Consider the following 22,971-nt stretch of genomic DNA (forward strand, 5'->3'; position numbering starts at 1 on the left):
AGTTAATACTGTTTAGAAAGCATGATAAATTTGATGTCAACCTTAGGACCACATGAAGGGAGAAATGCTTGTTTTAATACACATACTATTTCAACAGGAATTTGTGCGACTGACTGTTTCTGATGTTCTGACCACCTATGTCACAATTCTCATTGGGGACTTTCTCCGAGCATGTTTTGTGAGGTTTTGCAACTACTGTTGGTGCTGGGATTTGGAATACGGATATGTAAGTGTGATATTCATCTTTCTCTCAGCAGATCATTCCTTTGTGACTCATCATTTATACATACAGTGCAAGAAGAAGAATTAGGAGGTAGGATGGTCTTTCAGATGTCAATAAGCAAAGACCAATGAGGACAGTTTTGATTCAGAAGGAGATAAGACTTGAATATCATGGCTTGCAGTAGTCTAACAAAATTAGATTCTAGTAAAATTATAGGTGGCAAAAGCAGTGACTTTAACCCATATGTTAAATTGGTGAACTCAGTAAATCTTGGGTCCACAGTCTGTACCCTTCCCATGAAGTTTGCTGGCATTTCTAGAAGCAGGGCAAGATGAGTAGTATCAACTGTACATTTTCTGTTAATTCCTTTGAATTCTACCAAGCAAACTCCTGGACACTTATCAAGTGCATCACTGTGCAGTATGTTGGGGGATGAAGGCATCAGTGATTATGCTGCTTGCTTCATAAAGCTCACAGTCTAATAAGCACTCAGCAGAGACACAGCAGGGGGCTGTAAAAGGCCCAGGGTGCTGCTAGGGCCCTGGTAAGTGGTGGGGTAGAATTCCAGCAAGTTGACTTGCTTTTCCATAGCAACAGCACATGTTTCTCTGAGCCCCATTGGTGTTGATTCCATCATTAACCCCCGTCTTTGTTCAATGCCAGATCCCCTACAAAGCTTGAGAGTGGTAGCAGAGCACACATCTCTGTGTCCTCCTTTTGCACATGAAACTGTTATCTTGGGAAACAGGACTTGAGGAGTTGATAGTACTTATTTGCTCAAATATTTCCAGTGGTTTCTAAATATTTAGAATGAATTTGAATCTCTGTCCAGGGCCATCGATACCCTTTGTGATCTTCTGCTTTTTTCCCCTCTGAACTCATCTCCTACCACTTTTGCTCTTGCTTTGTAAAATCTATAAACATTGGGGTTCTTTGTTATGCTTAAACACAGATGCTCCTTGCATCTGCCCTAGCTGTTCTTCCTCTGGGGGTGCAGTTTCCTAGAATTTGCCGGGACTGATTCTTATCATTGAGGACTCAGCTTATAAGTCACCTCCTTCAAGCTTTTCTCTGACCTTCCAATCTAAGGTGGCCCATCAGGGACTCTCTGTTTCAGCACAGTTTTATTTTCTTTATACAATGTATAACTACTTGACATCTTCTGTTTTGAAAGTGCTTATTATCTGTCTCCCTCTGTTGGAATGAAAGCTTTCTCAAAACAGAGGCCTTGACCTCATGCTTTGAGCTGTGCTTGTCACATAGCAGGAGTTATTTTGACTGGCTGACTCAGTGTTGAACCTCCACATTTCAACACCATTAAGGCAACACTGTCTGCTGACAGAACTCTGCTTGCTTCCTGGGTTGTGCCCCAGAGTCACGTTCTGCCCTAGTATTCTTGAGCTAATGATGTTTCTCTTCTCCCCTGTAAAGGGATATTCTTCCCTGCTGGTCTTCTTGTCTCATGCCTTCTAGTTTCTGGTCAAGTCCTATATTCAGAACTATTTTTAAGACTCCAGGCTAGATCCTCTACCTGACTTTGAGACTGTACCTCTTATGAGGTCATCTCTGTCTTTCTTCCGGAAAGTGCTTCTTGGAGGAGCCAGAAGGTCATGTTGTTTGGTAGACGATGGTGAGGTAATGCTATAGATCCAGAATGCTCTTGTGCTGCTTCCCCATTCTCCGCTGTGAAGTATTCAGCTGGCTTGGTTTCATTTCTATTTTCCTGGCCTGATTCAGCTCTTCTGAAGCAGGCATAAAAATTGCCATTTCTTTCTTAGACCATCACTCAGCTTATGCTTGCCTTTTATCCCTTTTTTCTTCTTAAGTGCTAGAAAATTTTGCTTCAAATATGAAGTCAATATAACATGACCTGTATGCATAAAAGCTGTAATTAAATGACTAATTTATTATTTATTGAGTGCTGGCAGCGCTCTTGGGTTAGTATGAAGTATAGGAAAACAGACAAAATCTGTTTGAGGTCACAGAGAGTGAATTTTCTTCCATGTTACCTTTGGAAGGCTCATCAGAGAGAAACTGAGCAGTGAAACAAGTTTTGAAACATTAAAGTTGGGTGCTGGATCTTTACTATGGATTTTATTATCACTGACCCACCAGGTGGATAGTTTACAGAGCTGAGTGCCTGCTAGTCACAAACTATCATGAGCAAACCTCTGTGCCAGCTGATAAGAGGATCAGTTCAGTTCAGTTCAGTCGCTCAGTCGTGTCCGACTCTTTGCGACCCCATGAATTGCAGCACGCCAGGCCTCCCTGCCCATCACCAACTCCCGGAGTTCACTCAAACTCACGTCCATCGAGTCAGTGATGCCATCCAGCCATCTCATCCTCTGTTGTCCCCTTCTCCTCCTGCCCCCATATAGGAGGATACAGAGATGTAAAAGTTGTAAGCCTAAGGAGAGGTTGCAAATGTGGCCTGCAGGCTAGAGTCAGCTGACAGATATTTTTATTCTGGTCTGCAGTATTGTTTCTTTTTTTTTATGAGCTAATATTTTAAATCTTGGAGCTTTACATTTAAAAAATATGGATCTCTTATTTTTCCTGACATATTGTAAGGCCCATATTCCCACGCTGGAGAAAATGGCAGGAGCTGAGGATACTGCCCTCTTTCGGTAAAATATTCATTCACGAATTCTTCACACTCTGCTACAAGCTTCCCTTGTCAGCACAGAGCAGGAAATGTAATTGCACATTGGAGACACCATGACTTCTGCTGGGGTTGTGAGGTAGAGATCAATAGAAATGCAAAGACAGGATGAATTAAGAAACATTTAAGCCAAATATTGAAGAAAAATCAAAATTTCAAAAGATTGAGATGGAAGAAAGCATTCTCAGCTAGCAAGTATGGACAGTGCAGATAGAGATGCAGAATCTAAAATGGTGCTGCTTTAGTGAAGAAGAGAATGATGAGAATGTGTTTCTGATCTTCTGGATTTCCTGACTGGCAATATGAGTCCAGAAAGCACCTTGCTTGAAGCAAAGGAGAACCTGAGATGGACAGAAGAGATGCTTTTAAGAATCCTTTCAGGAATGAAAGAGAAAAGATGTCCATTTCTGCTACTAAAGAATTTTTTTTCTGAACTTTAAAAATAATGCCAGTTCATTGTTAAAAAGTCTGTAAAGGGTAATAGAAACTTATTATGAAAATAAAAATAACAGGTTGTCCTACCATTCAGGACATTACTTCATTGAATTGTAGAGTATTAATATTTATTTCAGTTCAGTTCAGTTCAGTCGCTCAGTCGTGTCCAACTCTTTGCGACCCCATGAATCGCAGCACGCCAGCATACCTAAATAAATATTTATTTAGGTATGGATAAACACGTACTGTAGATTTATATGTTTTACTATAGACTTTTGTAAATACATATAAGCATGTATCTTATTGACTAGTTACTTGCATTTTTCACCTAATGGTGCTCTTTCTCTATGTTATTAACTGGTCTTTTATAATTTTTAAATGACTGTGTATGATTCTACATATGAATTTACTATAATTAGCTATTTTTTATTTGTTGTCAGTTAATTGTACCTAATGGTTTATTATTATAATAAACACTGTGATCACATTTATTTATATCCATGCAGATAAATATCTCCATAGATAAATCATAGTGGTATGCACAAATTATTTCCTTATGAGAAATTTCTCTAAATTGAATTGACCACTCATAGAGAAGATATTTTTGAAAAAGTACATTCACATTTTCTACAACTAACCTCTATAAAATGTAAACTCTGCAGACTCCAGCATTAGACTCAGAGATCCATAAAATGTTAAATTTAGGTGAAATTTTGACAAAATAAATCATAATGCTTTTATTTTACCCATAAAAAAAATCAAGAGTCTGTGAATTGAACTGAGTTGCTTAAGTTATTTAGTCAGAGGATAAATAAGGACAATGAAGTGTTCTTTTCTTTTTTGAAAGTTATTATGTTTAGTATACTGAATTACATACTGATTAAATCTGAGTAAATTGGGTTTAAAGTGACTCTATATATTTTTCCAGTTGTAAATTCACAGCCAAAGTATCATCACAACAAACCTAAGAGGATGAATTGAGGTAGGAAAATTACTGGCTAGGAGCAGACTATTAGACCATGTAATGCAAGTTAATCTTTCTGTAAGGTTTCTCTGAGCATAGCAGATGGTTCTCAATGTTTCTAAAGAGTTCACTGGCTCGTGGAAGTGGAATGCTTTGCTCACAGAAAGAATTTTAACCACCCTGATTCAGCAAAATCACCCTGAGGCCTCTTGTAAACTCTGGATTTTATAATGGTTCGACACTACTCTCACTTTAATTTATGTTGACACCATCCTTGCCATTTGTCAATGAAGTAAGTAAAGAGCATCCAGGAAGACATGGATTGAATACATGGCATGAGGTAAGAGTATATTCAATCAAATTAAAACTTCAGTGTTTTGTTTAAAATTACATTTTTAAGGTGCTGCTGCTGCTGCTAAGTCGCTTCAGTCGTGTCCAGCTCTGTGCGACCCGATAGACGGCAGCCCACCAGGCTCCCCCATCATTTTTAAGGTGGTCCTCACTAAATTCCACTTTATGTAAGTGGAAAATATGGAAGATTTCCCTGAGATCTGATGAAAGGAGTACTAGATTACCTATAAATAAGAGGCATATGATTCACAGACCATCAGAGGATATTCCTAGTTATATTACACTGTATTATATTTTTCTGTAGTGCTTACTATGTGTTAGAACATCTACAAAATTCATATGTTATTCTGTATAATCATGCCAGCAACACTATGAAGTAGATATTTTCCTACTTTACAGTAAGCTGAGAATCAGAGATGCCTAATAATTTGCTCAAAGACAATTTAACTGGTTAGTGGTGGAGCTAGGATTGAAACCCACATCTGATTGACTTCAAAGCCATGAACCAGCCTTCCATCATATTGAATTTTTGCTGTAATGCTTACCCCTAGGGACACCAAGGACTCTGCCAAAGCATGACTAATTCATGAGTCAGCCCATGGCATTTGTTACTTAAATGCTTAGACAGGTTTCTTGCTATAGAATGGAATTGGCAGGAGAAGCTGGGATGTAGAATTAGGAGATAGGGAGATATTCCTTATCTGGGAATGAGATACTATTCAGGGGTCCAGGGAAGAGGGTATGATAAAGAGTCAGTAAGAAGTCATGGGTCCCCAGTGAGGGGATGAGAACATGCGCAAAGGGACAAGAACAGGCTGGGCTGGATGGAATCTATCTGCAGGCAGTGAGGGTTAGACAAAGCCCTGAGGTGCTGAATTATCCTAGAAGATGAGGCTTGGATTTGCCCTAGGTTAGTAGTTCTTAAATTTGAGTGTATATCAGAGTGCTCTGAAGTCACATGAAAACACAGAGTTTCTGATTCAGTAGATCTGGATGGGGCTTGAGAATTTACTAAGAACTTTCCAGGTGTTGATGTGTGGATGGTCTGGGGACCACCATCGCATACCATTGCCCTGGAGCCCTAGGCCAGGCCAGCCTGCAGCTCTCAGCAGGGTGATTCCAGCTGTGGGGAATGAGATTTGTGTGAAGAAAGCAGGTCACTGCAATGACAGAATTACCTCTGAGATCCTGAATTTCATGTCACAATATCCAGAGGTTGATGATTTGCCAGAAATAACTAAACTTGCAGAGAGAGAATGGATTTTCTCAGACTTTTTAGTCCAGAGAGCACCATATGTCTTCTTTCTGGGTAGCTAACTGTGACTCTAGCCCACCGCAAACAAATGTCTAAAAATAAAGCAAGATAATTTCTAGTTCTTTGACTATTATAGACCTCAACCCAAATCCAAGTAGGTTCTTCTGTTGCTAGTTCCTAAAAATCTTATTATGGGTGAGCAGCCCTTAGAGACTTCTCTACGTTTAGTCCATTTGAATCATTTTGTTATCTCAGGTTTCAAGAAAACCTGTTTGTTTTTTTTTTTCTCAAGCATTATTTACTTTTAACCTTTTTATATTTTAGAGGCAAACTTTGCAATTTGGTTTACACTCATGAATGCATTGGCTTAAAATGAAACTATAATGTTATCTCATATTTTAAAAAAATTCACCTCAAAAAGAATGAGCCTAGAATTTCACACTCTGTGTGTATGTGTTTGCTTTCTTACATTTGTTCTGTTTTTAGAGTGTGGATTTCTGAATTTAATACATAGAATATAAATTCCATTTTTAAGGTGCTTAGAGAGAAGCAATTCTTTAATAACTGAGTCAATCAATAACAGATTTTAGATTAGAAAGGGATCTTAGAAATTATCTAGAAGTAAGCAAACTTTCTCTGTAAAAGACTGCATAGTAAGTATTTTCACTTCTGCAGGTATGTTATTGTGATGTAATAAGAAATATATTTTGGTTTTCATCCCACTTCTTGGCCAGAGCTCCTAAAATCTTTTTAGTTTCCTAAGCACTGAAGGTGCTAAGAACATCTTATATTTGGTCTTTAGCCCTGATTCTTGATGCAGAGTTCCTAAATTCCTTTGGATATCTTGGGTGATAGGAGCATTATTTGTTCCAATGAGGCAGCTCCTGGTGGGCTCCTGGATAGGAGGCTGGTCAGCAAAAGACCTGGCCATAATTAGAAGCTTGGAAATTTCAACCTTATTCCTCCATCCACCAGGGAAAGGAGAGAGGATGGAAACTGAGTTAATGATTGGTTTTGTCCATGTGATGAAGTCTCCATAAAAATCTCTGAACCTTGGGATTTGGAGAACTTCCAGGTTGCTGAATATACTGAGGGACTGGGAAGAGGGTGCACTTGGAGAAGGCAAAGAAACACTGTACTCTTTCCCCTGCACCTTGCCCATGCATCTTTTTTTTTTTTTTTAACTTGCTATTCCTGAGTTGTGTCCTTTTATAATAAACCAGTAATCTAGTAAACAGTTTTCCTGAGACCTGTGAGCTGTTCTAGCAAATGATCAAACCTGAGGAGGGAGTCATGGGAATCTCTAATCAGCATAGATGACAACCTGAGCTTTCAATGAATGAGTCTTGTGGGAATGAAACCTTAACCTGTGGGGTCTGTTAGTGTCTGAATTGAGTTAAATTGTAGGGCATTCAGTTGATGTCTACAGAGAGAAACGGTTGGTTTGCAGGGTTGGGGGTGGGGGGAGTATCATGAATAAGTGTAGTCATGGAGGAAAATGAGTGATTTTCCTTGCATCAAGCGATATGATCTCTGTTGTACCTATTAAACTCCTGTTTTCATTCCAAACTGCAATAGACAATACATAAATGAATGAGTGCAGCTATGTTCTAAAAAAAAACTTAATCCACAAAAATTGGTGGTGACCAGATTTGGTTCCTAAGCCATAATGCACCAATCCCTGATCTAGTTCATTCCATCAAATTATCTGTGAGGAAACTGAGGCTGGAATTAATCAGTGACTGGCTCAGCTCACCCAGCTAGGAAATGGCAGGCAAAGTCTCATACTAGGATCTAAATCCCAGGAGAGTGTCTGTAGCACAAACCCGCTGGCACAGTAGGGGCCCTCTACCCTTTCTCTGAATCAAGTTAATCAATTTATGCATCAAAGATGTCATTCCTTCAGCTGCCCCTGCTGCAAGCACGGTATGAAGCCAGGGATTCCTAGTGTGTCCTTTGTGCTTTTCTAGTCACTTGGTTATAAAAATATCTCATCTCAAATGGCCTTTAAGAGGTTTATGTGCTTATGAAAATAAAAGAAATGTACTTCTGAACGTTTGAATTTTTTTCATTTTCCTCAGTTTGGTGGGCTAAATCTGACACTCTTCTAAAGAGGCCAAGGTTGAAGGTTTGATTCGTAAATGGACACAGAGAAGAGCCGTTTCAAGGCCACAGATGGTGCCGGCCACCGACTGAGCGTTTGTCACATGCGTTCTGTGATCTCACAGGGCTCCAGGAGAAAAGGGAAGTTGATGCAGAGCAAAGGGCTCCTGAAAAAGAGAAAGACTCAGAGCTAACATTTCTCCAGATTAGAAGCAATTCATCTTCTTCATTTTTCCATGAAAACCACACTTTTCTCATTGTTGATTTTAGAACAAACACTGTCAACCGAACCTCTTTGCATCTTACATTAAGCTTCTCCATCTGCAAACTAAGTGAAACACTTTGTAAAATCTTTAGTAATATCCTTAGTGAACTTACCTTGAAGTCATCTGTCATTTTTGTTCTGCCAAATATATAGGGCTATTTATTATTTCATTACGTATCATATTATTATTATATCTTGCTATTTAACCATTCTTGTTATGTCAGATTTGCCATTTACTCCCTGAATCTGTCACGAGGCACATCGTCCATATCTTTCAGTTAAGTAGGAGAGTACTGCTGCCTTTGGGGGAGTGACAAAGTTGATGCCTGGATTCAAGAATTCTTGAGGCAGAGTGTTCAAAATTTGTGAAAGATTTGTTGGGGTTCCAAATCAGAGACCTATTCTGTCTTCTTACAAACATATGTTTGGACTCTTGGGTTTAAGAAGAACTGAGACACTCTCAGGTTATCTCTGTGTGTATGCGTGTGTGTGTGTGTGTGTGTGTGTGTATGTGCTGAGGAGGGAGTTATTATGAGGATACACATGGTTTGAAGCCACATCTGCCAATGTCAGGATCTGGGGCAGTAATCGGGTCGTGCCACTCTATTACTCTGTCTTCGTGGTCCTCTCACTTTATATTTTTTGCTGTTCTCTTCTCTTGGTACCAATTAGTCGATTTCCTGATTGATTATTCCCTATATCAAATTAAATAGAGCCTGCTTTATTGTGGCTAACTAGCATTACTCCATGGGTAGAGTTTTCCTTCTAAGAAGCCTAATGTGTCGCTAGGAAACCTTCGGGCTGAGATGCCCAGCTCACTTCCAGTTGGTGGTGTCTGCATACAAAGAACAACCAGGTGCTGTTGCCCTGAACGTGATGGTATTATCTAGGATATGAACACTGGACATTGAGTTGAATAACTTCTTTAACTTTGTTGTATTTTTAGCTCTTTTTTTATTGTAAAAGAAATTCACATTTTTTGTTGAAAAGTATTTTAAGTATGCAAAACTTAAGAAAATAAGGTATAATCCATTACCTACATATAACAACTATTAATATACTGATTACTTTTAAGTTTGTTCTTTATGCATAGTTCTGTATTGAGTTGAAAAAATAATGTTAACATATTTTTTGTTTAACCTTAGGGCATAGTTTTCTCTTGGGCATGTAAATATCATTCCAACACTGATTGTATTAGCTGCAATATATATCATAGCATAGTTATACATTTAGATGGTTTCATCTCTGCTTCTTAAAATTTGTCAGCATTTAGGATTAATTTGTTAAAACAAATTTCTGGAAGTAAATTTACAGGGTCAAAGAGAATCAGATATTGTCAAATTGTTTTCTATAAACATACACCGAGTTTTACCTTCACCAGCAATGTATGAGAGCCTGTCTCACCACACTTCCACATCAAACGATAGCATTTAAAAATGAGTTTTGGGGTGTTAAAAAGGATGCTTTATCTTATGTATTGCTAGTTATTTATTATATTGATTATTCTGCTGTTGTTGCTTCTAGAAAGAAGTTGAGAGTCTAATCATACCTATATAAAAATATGAAAAACTGGCCTTTCAATTTTTGCCATTTGAGATGCTAATCCATATGTGAATATCTGTCTCCTCTAGCCTTCATACACTGAGTTTGACATCAGCGGCAATGTCCTCGCTCTGATCTTCAATCAAGGAATGATCTGGTAAGCCAACTGTGGACAATTCATCACTTGAAATGAGCCTGCAAGATCATTATTGCACAAAGCACTGTAGCCTGATGTCAGAGAAGTGCACAATCAGTGCCTAACTCAGCATTTGTTTTTCAGAGTTGAATGGCTGTGTACTTTTCTGCCCAGATTTGAAGTCTTAATAATTTTATAAGGCATCTTCCTGTTTTGCAGAGCCCTTTTTCATCAAATACTGGGAGTCTAGGTTCTGGCTTCTAGATTATTTGAATGCTTTTTATAGTTTTATGTCTTGTGACACTAGAATCTTACAGGGAAATGTTAATGATCCCATGAATGCATGTTAAGAAGGAAAGAAATTAATATAAGACCTTTCTGAGAAACTTACTTGTGGTCACTATTGAATATGTTTTAAATGGAATTTATAGCTACTTTAAAAAAATATTACCTTACCAAATTCAATACTTGATAGAGATGAAACACATGTTTTAGGAAGATTTAGTTAGAAATATGATTTTTTTTTGGTAACTTGTTTCATGGGGCCATTTGCACATCACAATTATTTCTTCTGCTGTACAAAAGACAATATCTTTTATTAAATGAAAGCATTTTCACTGTAAATCCTGACATGTTAAGATGAGTTGATACAGTAGAAAACTTTTTTGACTATAAAAATTGAATCATAGCAGGAAATTCATCTGGGGGCCATGTGTCTTGAAAATCTGTCACAATTAACTAACACATATTAACCAACAAGCAGTTATAACTGAGCTTCCTTATCCCATTGACACAGGGCAAATATTGTGCCAGTGAGCACACCATTGTCCTAAGTACATATGCTAGTTACTGGAGTCAGTTTTGCATTAGCTTCATATTACTCAACTCCTATAACCACTGCTAGTCTGAATTGTTAAACCTTTGTGAAAGCAGACCTCTCTGCAAATGTTAAAATGATCTTGCTTAAATAAACTAAACGCTATAGTCAAGGGTTCCATCGTCCTGTGTTGGGGCCCGTCAAATTCCTGGGCCTCACTAGGTCAAGCCTTGTGAAGAGAAGACTATAAAGAAATCCTCTTCTCCATTGTCAGGTATGTTTCAAAATGTGATTCCTGTTCTCTTGCTCCAAGTTTTACACAGTATTTATGGCTCATATGTCCAGAGAGTCACTATGGAGTGAAAGGCATCCTTCTTCAGGCAGAGAGGAAAGTCAAGGTGGCTCAACGTGTGACTGTCTACAGAGACAGCAAAGGGCTCACCTTCTGCTCTTTTATCTCCTATAGGGGATTCTGCTGTCATGGCAGAAAATGGCTAACACTGCTGTTGGGGTAATGGGAAACCACTGCCTTCTACCAGTTTTAAAATTCCTTGCTCTTATGCAGAGTGTCATAAATCCCTCAGGCCTGGTGGGCACCATTTGTACAGACATATGCTGCATGTCTCTCTCCTGTGCTTTCATAGTGAAGACAACAGATTGACCCAGAAATTTGTTGTCATTGTGAGCAAAGCTCTTATAATTGTGTCCTGATTGGTTCCACCTGTAATTTTGCCACTCTTTAGTCCACTGTTATTCATACTGAAATTCTTAAATATCCAAAAAAAAAATGCTCTTCAGTTCTCTGGCAAACCCATCATCAGAATCTTTGCAGTACCATTACACTATCACTTTTTCTATATTCATCCTTCAGATGAATCTTGCTTCTGGTTAGTTTGAAGAGGACTTCAGAAAGTGATTCTGTTTTTTGAGTGTATAAGACATTTACATGCTTCCCAGAGTTCTAGAAGCAAAAAACTATCATTCACTTTTGGGTCAACCCTTTGTACAAACGGTCTTTTCCTCCTTCCCAGAACATTGGTGAGGGGGTAGGGATGTGGTGTGGGGAGTGTGTAGTCCAAGTTTAGTAGGCTCCCTTGTACTCAGACTATTTTATGAGACATAAGGATCTGATACCCGAATTTGGCCATTTTCTACGGAAATGATTGAAAGAGTATGGAGATTTTGTGTTCAATATTACTGGTTTGTGACTGGAGACATTCAATAACTGCTTTAGGAGTTTCTGAGTAGTGTAGGCTATTTACACAGATATAAACAATTGTCAAACAATCATAGGTAAAATCCATTTTGTTATAAATTAGCTAATATGATCGTATCAGCTCCTTGGAAGAAAAGCTATGAGCAACCTAGACAGCATATTAAAAAGCAGAGACATTACTTTGCTGACAAAGGTCTGTCTAGTCCAAGCTATGGTTTTTCTAGTAGTCATGTATGGATGTGAGAGTTAGACTATAAAGAAAGCTGAGCACTGAAGAACTGATGCTTTTCAACTGTGGTGTTGGAGAATACTCTTGAGAGTCCCTTGGACTGCAAGGAGATCAAACCAGTCAATCACAAAGTATATCAGTCCTGCATATTCACTGGAAGGTCTGATGTTGAAGCTGAAACTCCAATACTTTGGCCACCTGATGCGAAGAACTGACTCATTAGAAAAGACCCTGATACTGGGCAAGATTGAAGGCAGGAGAATGGGGCAACATAGGATGAAATGGTTGGATGGTATCACTGATTCGAGGGACATGAGTTTGAGCAAGCTCCGGGAGTTGGTGATAGACAGGGAAGCCTGGCATGCTGCAGTCCATGGGGTCGCAATGAGTCAGACAGAACTGAGTGACTGAAATGAACTGATCAGTAAAACTGTATTACACGCATATTTTTAAAACAGTACAGATTTTGTAATCATATTTTTAAATGATGGAAGCAGAGCATGTCTCTATCAGAGCAGGATGTAGCAGTAGCAGAGAACATACAGTGAGAAACAAAATGGGTTTGGACATTGTTCCAACACTATCTCCTGTATCTCCCTGCCAGTCTTGTCACAGTCTGCTATCTCGTTTTCTCACTTGATCAAATGTGAGTAATTTACCTGACACTGTACCATGTCACTAGAATAATAAGGAGAGCTAAATAAAATAAGCTTTCATTTGCTTTGATCTTCTTGGAAGAAAAGCATTTTATAAAGCTAAGGTATTAGAGTGATCTTCAACTGACAGATGATGGGATCAGGTCTGAGTAAGGGACTTAGTGAGCTGAGCTGATTAGCGAGTAGCAGGCAAAGATGGAATGAGCTTTAAGATTCAGATATCACTGTGCTGGCATCTCTCTTTCTAGATTAATGTTCTTGAGTCATTTGTTTGAAATGCCTGTGTGATATTTATTTTGAAATTCTTAAATTTATTTACTTACACATGCACTTATGTATATGAGTGTACATGTGTGCATACAGATAAATGACACATGCCTATGTATAGATACACATGTATGTGAAATTAGGCAAGTTTGCATCTTGAATTATGTGCAAAACTGTATCTTAGGATAGACTAAGTTGTGTTTCAATGACATACAATCCCCAAATCTTAACGACATAGAAAAAGATAAGTTTATTTCTTGTTTACTCCATGTGAAATGTGAGTTGGTAAAGGACTCTGCTCCTGTAAGTTACTCTCACTATAGACTCATAGACCAGGACAGAACAGGATCCTTCTGGAGCATCACTGGTCAGAGCAGTAGAGAGAGAAGAAAAAAAAAACCATAGCATTATTAAAGTTTTCACCCAGTAGTGAGACACTTCATTTTTATCTCTAATCTACTGGCCAAAATAAATCACGTGGCTAAGCCTGACTTTGAGGAGGGGGCAAGCATAATCATCTGTAAGTATATTGCATTACAAACATTGACATTTGGGAATATAATCTAGTGCTTGGTAATTATGACTCCTCAGCTGGGACTGTCACTCACTCACCTGCTAACATGTCTGGGGTTCCAGGTTGTTCCAAAGTTTACCTTCATTTTTAAAGAACTAATGAACCTTGTATGCTAGAGAAGTTAAAGGTTCACTGCAACTTTGAATGGAAAGTACAGAGTTCCCATATATCTCTTACCCCTACCCATGCACAGCCTCTGTTGACATCTTCCACAATGCTGTACCTTTGTTTAATTGATGAACCTACATGGACAAATCATCACTCAAAGTCCATACCATTTTTTAAAAAACAGTCCATCTTTCTACAAAGTCTTTGGTCAATTTAGTATGTTTAAATATTTTTCAGATCTGTTGTATGGGAACCTACCAACAAGACAACACAAACTGTAACAAATTACCACTTTTCAATGAAATGGTTTAATGTTGGGTTGCACAAGTTCAATTATAGCAGAAAATAACTTCTTCATCTAAGTCAACCCCTTACGCCTTCAGTTCAGTCATTCAGTCATGTTCGACTCTTTTGTGACCCCATGAACCGCAGCACACCAGGCCTCCCTGTCCATCACCAACGGCTGGAGTCTACCCAAACCCATGTCCATTGAGTCGGTGATGCCATCCAACCATCTCATCTTCTGTCGTCCCCTTCTCCTGCCCTCAATCTTTCCCAGCATCAGGGTCTTTTCAAATGAATCAGCTCTTCATATGCGGTGGCCAAAGTATTGGAGCTTCAGCTTCAACATCAGTCCTTCCAATGAACACCCAGGACTGATCTCCTTTAGGATGGACTGGTTTGATCTCCTTGCAGTCCAAGGGACTCTCCAGAGTCTTCTCCAACACCATAGTTCAAAAGCATCAATTCTTCAGTGCTCAGCTTTCTTTATAGTTCAACTCTCACATCCATACATGACCACTGGAAAAAACCATAGCCTTGACTAGACAGACCTTTGTTGACAAAGTAATGTCTCTGCCATATAATATACCAAATCTATATTGGATTGATTAAAACAATTATTCCACATAACCAGGAAATAGAATGTGCAAATCCTAACTAGAATTGCTGGATTTTATTATATTTGGGACAGTTTAAAAGATAGGACACTGCTTGTATTTCTGAAATAAGTGTGCATGTATCCACTTTTGGATTTTGGATTAATAAATTGCCATTAATGTGGCTTTATGGTGCTAATGGATTTTCTCATCAATGGAAGTTGAAATTTACTTTGTTGATTTAACCACTGAAGTCAGCAAGTTAAGAGTGACCTTACCCAAATGGTTCCTGTTTAAAAGTGGCATTTTAAAATACTTTTAAAAAATTGCATGTACAAATCAGTGGACTTCCAGGACAAACTAAAGTAAGAGAATTAACAGATAAACAAAATTAAATGGATGTGTCGAATTTTCATCTCAAAAACACATAAAGCTTGCAATTGAATATCAACAAAACATAGTACCTTATTAGGCACAGATTATTCCCATCAGCTCTAAATACTATAACTGCCACAAATAGAAAAGAACATAAGAAAAACTTATTTTAACTTTTTCTTTCATCAAGTAAAAATTAACTAGCCATGACAAAATAATTAACACACATTTGCAGTTTATTTGAATATAATGGGTAGCTTTAAGAGTTACTTATAAAAAAAGCTAATTTTTAATTTTTGGGGGGCAGTTTTTTTGAAGCTAAATTTTTTGATATATTAATCAATGATATGAACACTAAGGTAAAGTAAACTGTTTTTAGAAGTAGAAGAGAGAAGTAAAATGAATGTAATATATTGTTTGGTCTGTTGTTTAAATTTACCAGTGATAAGTGGATATAGTGAGTGATCAACATAGTTTCTGTGAAAGACGTATATGCAATACCTGAAATAATCAGGAAGATGGTAGAATGTGTATAAGGGATGGAAATAAATTAAGTTTATTAACGTAAAGGGTTTATGTGACTAAAAGTGGCAACACATTTCCGCCTTTGGCAAATAAACACGATGTAAAATAAACAGATGCTTGGTGACTTTGTTGTGGAGTGAAGCTCCATGGTGAGAAGAGTTCTGTTCTTCTTTCTAGGATGGGCTCCTTCTTCGCTCCCAGCCTCCCAGGCATCAATATCCTTCGGCTCCATACATCCATGTACTTCCAGTGCTGGGCTGTGATGTGTTGCAATGTTCCTGAGGCCAGGGTCTTCAAAGCTTCCAGATCGAATAACTTCTACCTGGGAATGCTCTTGCTCATCCTCTTCCTGTCCACCATGCCCGTTCTGTACATGATCGTGTCCCTCCCACCGTCTTTTGATTGTGGCCCCTTCAGGTTCTTTCCTTTGTGATTCCTTTTGGGCATAGTTTTCTTTCAGAGGTGGAGATAAAAATGGTCACTCATTGTATAAGCGATCCTTTCCGCCCCCCCCCCCCCAAAAACAACATTTTGGTCTATAGGAATAATATCTTTGGGGTATTCAGACTCAGTATAGGGCATGGAAATTCTTAAGCAAGATCCATCTATTTTCATTGGCAGTCATAAAAGGGAAACTAATTTAACTGCTTCAGGCTCTGCCCACATGAAATATGTACAATGAACCTGAGCTATTTGCATGTAAGGAGATAGCAAAAAGAAAGGTTTGATTACACTGGTCTAGATGTGAACATTTTCTTGGTGCTAGGTCATCTCATTCAGACATTGGAAAGCTACCATTACTTCTAACATGAACCACTTAATTGAAAAAAATAAAAATAGGAAGGAAGGGTCAGAGGGATGGAGGGATAAGGGATGAAGGGGCAAGAGAGAGAGAGGGAGGAAATGAAGGGAGGAAATGCAGGGAGGGAAGGAAGAAGGAAGGTGGGAGGGAGGAGAACGAAAGAGATTATTCCACCATATACTTAGGAAGTGGGATCATTATTAGATAATAATGTATATAAAGATAGTCACATCATTTATAATCCAATTCTACATGCTAGTAAAAAATTTAAGGATGCTCCTCATGTATATGCTCCTCAAATAACAAGGATAAATCACTCAAGTCAGTAATAAAGAGTCAAGAAGGCTCTTTAACTTAGAAATATACTTCTCTACAGTTCTCTATGACAGAGTTCTTTCTGTGACACTTGCCTAAGAAAGCAAAGGCTCCAGGTCTGGAGGATTGATTTCATTCTACCACCAGTGCCCCCATGAATCTCAGCATGTTGAGTCACTGATCAGCATGCATCTGAGTTATTTCTACTTTTCAGTGAGGAAATAAGAATGTGAAAAGTCATGTGAATGACAAGCATGATGCAATAATGGACATACGTAATTTCTCCTTCATGCCGTCAGAACCAAATTGTTAAAGTCAAATTTCCTTGCTCACAGACTTAAGTATAAAGGAGATATTTTCATTTTAATAATAGCCTGTTATTACTGCTTTACTGGAAAAGAAAGAAAGAAAACGTTAAGCCTATTGATTAAGCCAAAACTGCTGGAGTCCTGTCATATATTCAGAAAGCTAAAGTTGACAAGTCCTGTTTCCTTGCCCCACCCAGGTGGGCTGAAATAAATAATGCAAACAGTGACATCTGGAGGCTAAATGTGAAACTTCAGTTTTGAACGCAGTTGCTCAGGATAGAAAGCCATCTAAAAACTTTAGTTAATTGGAAATTACCCACACAATTAAATATCCGGGATAAGTTTTAACTTTTTAATTGGAAGTGGATCAGGATCCACTTCAAGAGAAGTCTTCAAGAGAAACCCTACAAGGCCAACATAGAGCTGGGCAGTGGTAAGAAATGTCCATTGATATTAAAAATATCATTGAGCTGGTTACTGCACACTTTTAGCTTTTGAAGCCTAATTCTTCTTCCTCTCTTTAAATCACACTGAGTTACTATTATTTTAATTAATAAAAATTATTCTGTATCTAAGAAATAGTATCTGATTTTGACCAACTGTTTCCAAATTGGCAAACTTTGGCAAACTGGCAAACTTTGGCAAATTAACAGTATGTGTGTGTGTGTGTGTGTGTGTGTGTGTGTGTGTATACATATGGTCATATATATATGACTATTTGGAGATCAAGAAGGAAATGTAAATATTTTTAGTGGAGCACTGGGAAAGGGGTATATCTGTACTATTTAGTCTACTTTTCCTGGAGCAAAAGAATGTATACTTGGTTTATTCATTGGATTTTAAAGTTTAAAGCATTTTCCTACCTTGGTAGTGAGGTGAGAAAGCATGTAATAGTAGGAACCTCATGACTTGCCATCCTAAGGGATCCTGAGTTCGAGGTGGTCTGCCCAGCCTGCCTAGAGAGGGGTTTGACCCTACTTGGCACCTGGGTGGGCAGCAAATTGATAAACATGCATTTGAAGTAAATTAATGGGGACACGGTCATGGCCAATCTCTCCCAAGCGCAGGTACATTTTCAGGTAAGATGACTACAATACCTTAGAAGACCAATTCTGCAAAGCAATTTGATGAGATATTCTGCTTGTTCTGGTATCATAACAACTGGTCAGGGAGGGTGAATTTTCTAGAAAATTATTCCAATAGGCCATGAAATGAATTTACCTTAACAGTTTGACAATTAAAAAATGATTTCTTTGGTGTCCAGATGAAGAAAATTCTTCTAATTGCTCGACCACATTTCCTGATACTTGATGCTTCTCCCCACAGTGCCCTCACTAATAATTCTGAACAGTTTCTAGTTCTCTAGGTTCTCACACCTAGGGAAGGAAATGGCAATCAACTTCAGTATCCTTGCCAGGAAAATCCCATGGACAGAGGAGCCTGGGAGGCTACGGTCCATGGGTTCGCAAAGAGTCAAGCATGACTGAAGCAACTGAACGCACACACACACAGGCTCTCACACACCTCCTTGCTATGTTATGGTAATGATAACGTTATGTATTTTCATCTAGCTGCAAAGATAACATGTGTTTATCCTAGAAAACCTGGAAATTATAGAAATATTTTCAAATGAAAATACACATAGCCATAACCCCAAAGACCCAAAATAACAACTCTCAGCATTTTGGCATTTTGTGTTATGGTGTTCTTTTTTATGCAGACTTCAAACTGAGATCATATAATATGTATAGGTTTATATTATATATCATGACACTGCTATTACATTACTCATTTGATGTATCAGTTTTTCTTAATAGTGTAGCTGACTTCTACAGCTTGAAAGTGAAAGTTGCTCAGTCGTGTCCAACTCTTTGTGACCCCATGGACTGTACAGTCCATGGAATTCTCTAGGCCAGAATACTGGAGTGGGTAGCCTTTCCCTTCTCCAGGGGATCTTCCCAACCCAGGAATCGAATCCCAGTCTCCTGAGACCAGCTGAACCACAAAGGAAGCCCTACAGCTTGGGGACAGAATATTTTCATTTCAAAAGTCCAAACACAGTAGCGTGTGGGCCTGTAATTTGAATTAATGAACAAAGAATGTTTATTGTGCACCTAGCACTAGAGGAGATGTAGGGGTATGTTGGGCATCAATTATGGTCAGGTGGGCCTTTCCATCTGGCTGAAAAGACAGACATAGACTATTTTAATCTGGGGTGGATGGAGTTATGCCCAATAGAGCTGTAAATTTAAGTTCAGTAGCATTTCACTTAGCTGTATACTCACAGCTAAGAAGAGACTTCTGGGAATATGATAAAGTGGCATATTTTGGTTAACCTGTCAGAAAAAGGGACTGTTGGGATTTGTAGATGCTTCTAAAGTTTGTGTATAATAAAAGATCTGGATTCCTGCTAAGAGACCTAACCTGGAAAAGGCACCCAAGAATCCTCAAAGATGCTAATAATTTCACATTTCTTATACATTAGATGCAGAGAAGACTTTTGGGGTAAGAATGATTTTGTAAAATTCCAGTTTCCCCAGTCTGATATTCATTAGCCACAGCCTGAGAGGCTGGAGAAGGGTTGGGGGTGAGTTCTATCTTCTCTTGTCCTCCCTGCCTGTCTCCTCACTCTGGCTATATTCCATATGTCATGGTAAAGCATGGTCAGCTGGAATGGATGAGTAAGAATAAATTTTGGTGGGATAGGTTGATATAATCTTAAATTGTCAATAAGCTTCATTCCCTCTTATGTATCATAGGTTTTGCTAATTAGTGTGTAGATCTATAATTTGTGAAGCAAAATTTATATCTCTGTAGTCTAGTAACTCCTAACAAGACAGTTGAAGTCACTTTCAGTCTACTAAAAGATACAATTAGTTAGATCAGGAGAGAAAAAGTCTGATGTGGAACTTGTGGGTCATGTTTATTTAAAGGTTAAGAATGTATAAAGGTCAAAAGACAAAAGTAAAATGAAAATATTCTACTCAGTGTTATATCAACCTTTATTCTCATGATACAATTTGCTGGTAAAAAATTCAATATCTTTTCTGAAAATGACACATTTTATAGCAAAATCTATATGCATATTCAGAAAAAAATAATTTTGCATGATGGATATTACTTTATATATTCATATTTTATATATTTATTCACAAAGTAACCCAAACCTTAGAAATATAACTTTAAAAAGTCTTCTCCTAGGGGAAAGGGATAAATTGGGAGATTGAGATTGACATATACACACTGCTATCTATAAAATAGATAACTAATAAAGACCTACTGTATAGCACAGGGAAATCTGCTCAATGACCTCCACGGGAAAAGAATCTAAAAAAGAGTGGATGCATGTATATGTGTAAATGATTGACTTTGAGGTACACCTGAAATTAACACAACATTGTAAATCAACTATGTTCCAATAAAAATTAAAAAAAAAAAAAAAACCTCCTGATTCTATGATTAATTTCCTAACTGCTTGGTCTCTGTGTTTGCATTGGTATAACATTTCTCATATCTTATCCATATGTTGACAGTATGAGTTTGAAGTATCAGGAGTTGTAGCTAAACAGCAGATTTCTAACCTGAAAGAGTACTTAGGCAGTGTTTGAGAATAATTTCTCGTTTTCTTGCTGTAACCATGGTTTTTACATCTGTTTAAAATAAACATCTCTCTTTTTTTCAGTGGCAAAAATAGGATGTTTGAAGTCATTGGAGAAACGCTGGAGCATGATTTCCCAAGCTGGATGGCAAAGATCTTGAGACAGCTTTCTAATCCTGGACTGGTTATTGCTGTTGTTCTGGTCATGGCGTATGTGCTTTCCCTCCTCATAGAAAGAGCCTTTGAGATGTTCTTCCTGCTCCTTTTAAGTTTCAGTGTTTTCAACTCTCTCTTTCTCCCCAGGAGTTGTGCTGTAACCTAACCAAATTCAGCACTGATTACACAGTGGTGAGAGGCTAAAATTCATGAGCCATATTCTCATCCTATTGCATGTAATTCATAGCCATCTGCATCTGTATTTGCCAGCCTAGGATTATAAGATTTGTTCCCAAGTAACCAAAATAATTATCAGTAAACAGCTAAAGCAAGGGAAACATAAATGCTAAATCTAATCAGCACATCAGGCTTCCCTCCCGCCCCTGCCCCCCCACCTCTTTTTCCATAAAGCAGATGGCTGTAAACACATAGAAATGATGAGCCTCTAAGTTAATATTCCCCTTGAGGGCCCTATGGGCTGTATTTCAGGGCTGAAGGCTTAAAGGGTCTTAAAAATTACCCTGTCCTTGTTCCTAGAAGGCCATCAATAACTGTGTCTGCCCATAATAGAATCAGAGGACCAGAAGGCTCTTGGAAAGGTCATTTAGTCTTTCCATTCAAAGTCAGAGGTGATGCCCAAAGGGCAACTTGAGAGGGGGCTTTTGTTCCCATATGACTTTCTTTGGTTTCTGACTCTTGGCCACCACAGATAAACTTACATTCTAAGCAAAGAAAATATGCTTCCTGTGGAAGAGCTGCAAAAAGTGCCCCAGCCCTTCCTTTCAAAGCCCAAGTCCCTCATAAATGAAAAGTCTGGAACTGCTACTGCTCTCAGTCAGTGAAACCACTCTTGTGGACACTCTTGACACTCTGATTTGTTTAAATAAAGGTAAAACTAGGGGAGAACTCCCAGTGGTTTAAGTAAATGAACTGGGTCTGAGCCAAGTTGTTGTGATGGTCTCTGCAATGGTTGTGGTCACAAGCCACATCCGTGATGGCAGGTGTCATCTTCAAGTTTATAAATTGAGAAACAGACTTAGAGGCAGGAACTGGTTTTTCCCTAGGTGAGAATACAGCAAAATGATAGGAAGCCTTTGACAGTAAATCCAGCACTCACCTGTTACACCACGATGCCTTCTTTGAGGGAGAGCTAATAGCTTGTAGGGATAATTAAACAGTAAAACAGATTATTTTATATTACAGAACCTTGATCATGGGGTGGCGTTAGGAATCTGATAGTGAATCTCTGGTGCAGATGTGTTAGAACATAACCTGCTTGGAGGCAGCATGTTTCCGAAGATAGCCCTGGAAGTGATTTTCCTTCTCCGAGTTTTTATGATGCAGCAGCTACGGAGACCATATTAAGTATCATGTGGCTTTCGTGGTATAGGAAGTCTTGTTTTAAAACACACACACAAAACCTAATGTCAGATTTTATGACTATATTCTTTTTTTTTTAATTTTATTTTATTTTTAAACTTTACAATATTCTATTGGTTTTGCCAAATATCAAAATGAATCCGCCACAGGTATACCTGTGTTCCCCATCCTGAACTCGCCTCCCTCCTCCCTCCCCATACCATCCCTCTGGGTCGTCCCGGTGCACCAGCCCCAAGCATCCAGTATCGTGCATCGAACCTGGACTGTCAACTCGTTTCATATATGATATTATACGTATTTCAATGTCATTCTCCCAAATCATCCCACCCTCTCCCTCTTCCACAGAGTCCAAAAGACTGTTCTATACATCACTGTCTCTTTTGCTGTCTCGTACACAGGGTTATTGTTACCATCTTTCTAAATTCCATACATATGCGTTAGTATACTGTATTGGTGTTTTTCTTTCTGGCTTACTTCACTCTGTATAATAGGCTCCAGTTTCATCCACCTCATTAGAACTGATTCAAATGTATTCTTTTTAATGGCTGAGTAATACTCCATTGTGTATATGTACCACAGCTTTCTTATCCATTCATCTGCTGATGGACATCTAGGTTGCTTCCATGTCCTGGCTATTATAAACAGTGCTGCGATGAACACTGGGGTACACGTGTCTCTTTCCCTTCTGGTTTCCTCAGTGTGTATGCCCAGCAGTGGGATTGCTGGATCATAAGGCAGTTCTATTTCCAGTTTTTTAGGGAATCTCCACACTGTTCTCCATAGTGGCTGTACTAGTTTGCATTCCCACCAACAGTGTAAGAGGATTCCCTT

At 38.4% G+C, this 22,971-nt stretch overlaps 1 protein-coding gene across 1 annotated transcript in view; it reads left to right on the forward strand.

Annotated features, from left to right (window-relative positions):
- TMC1 (transmembrane channel like 1) overlaps positions 1-22,971 on the forward strand; it is a 141,936-nt gene that overhangs the window by 112,665 nt on the left and 6,300 nt on the right. The window contains exons 14-17 of the mRNA XM_055578311.1: positions 98-226; positions 9,890-9,957; positions 15,759-15,998; positions 20,689-20,814. Coding sequence (XP_055434286.1) covers positions 98-226; positions 9,890-9,957; positions 15,759-15,998; positions 20,689-20,814 — 563 coding nt within the window. The remainder of the gene's footprint in view (positions 1-97; positions 227-9,889; positions 9,958-15,758; positions 15,999-20,688; positions 20,815-22,971) is intronic.

This window comes from Bubalus kerabau, chromosome 4 (genome assembly GCF_029407905.1).
Source record: "Bubalus kerabau isolate K-KA32 ecotype Philippines breed swamp buffalo chromosome 4, PCC_UOA_SB_1v2, whole genome shotgun sequence".
NCBI lineage: Eukaryota > Metazoa > Chordata > Mammalia > Artiodactyla > Bovidae > Bubalus > Bubalus kerabau.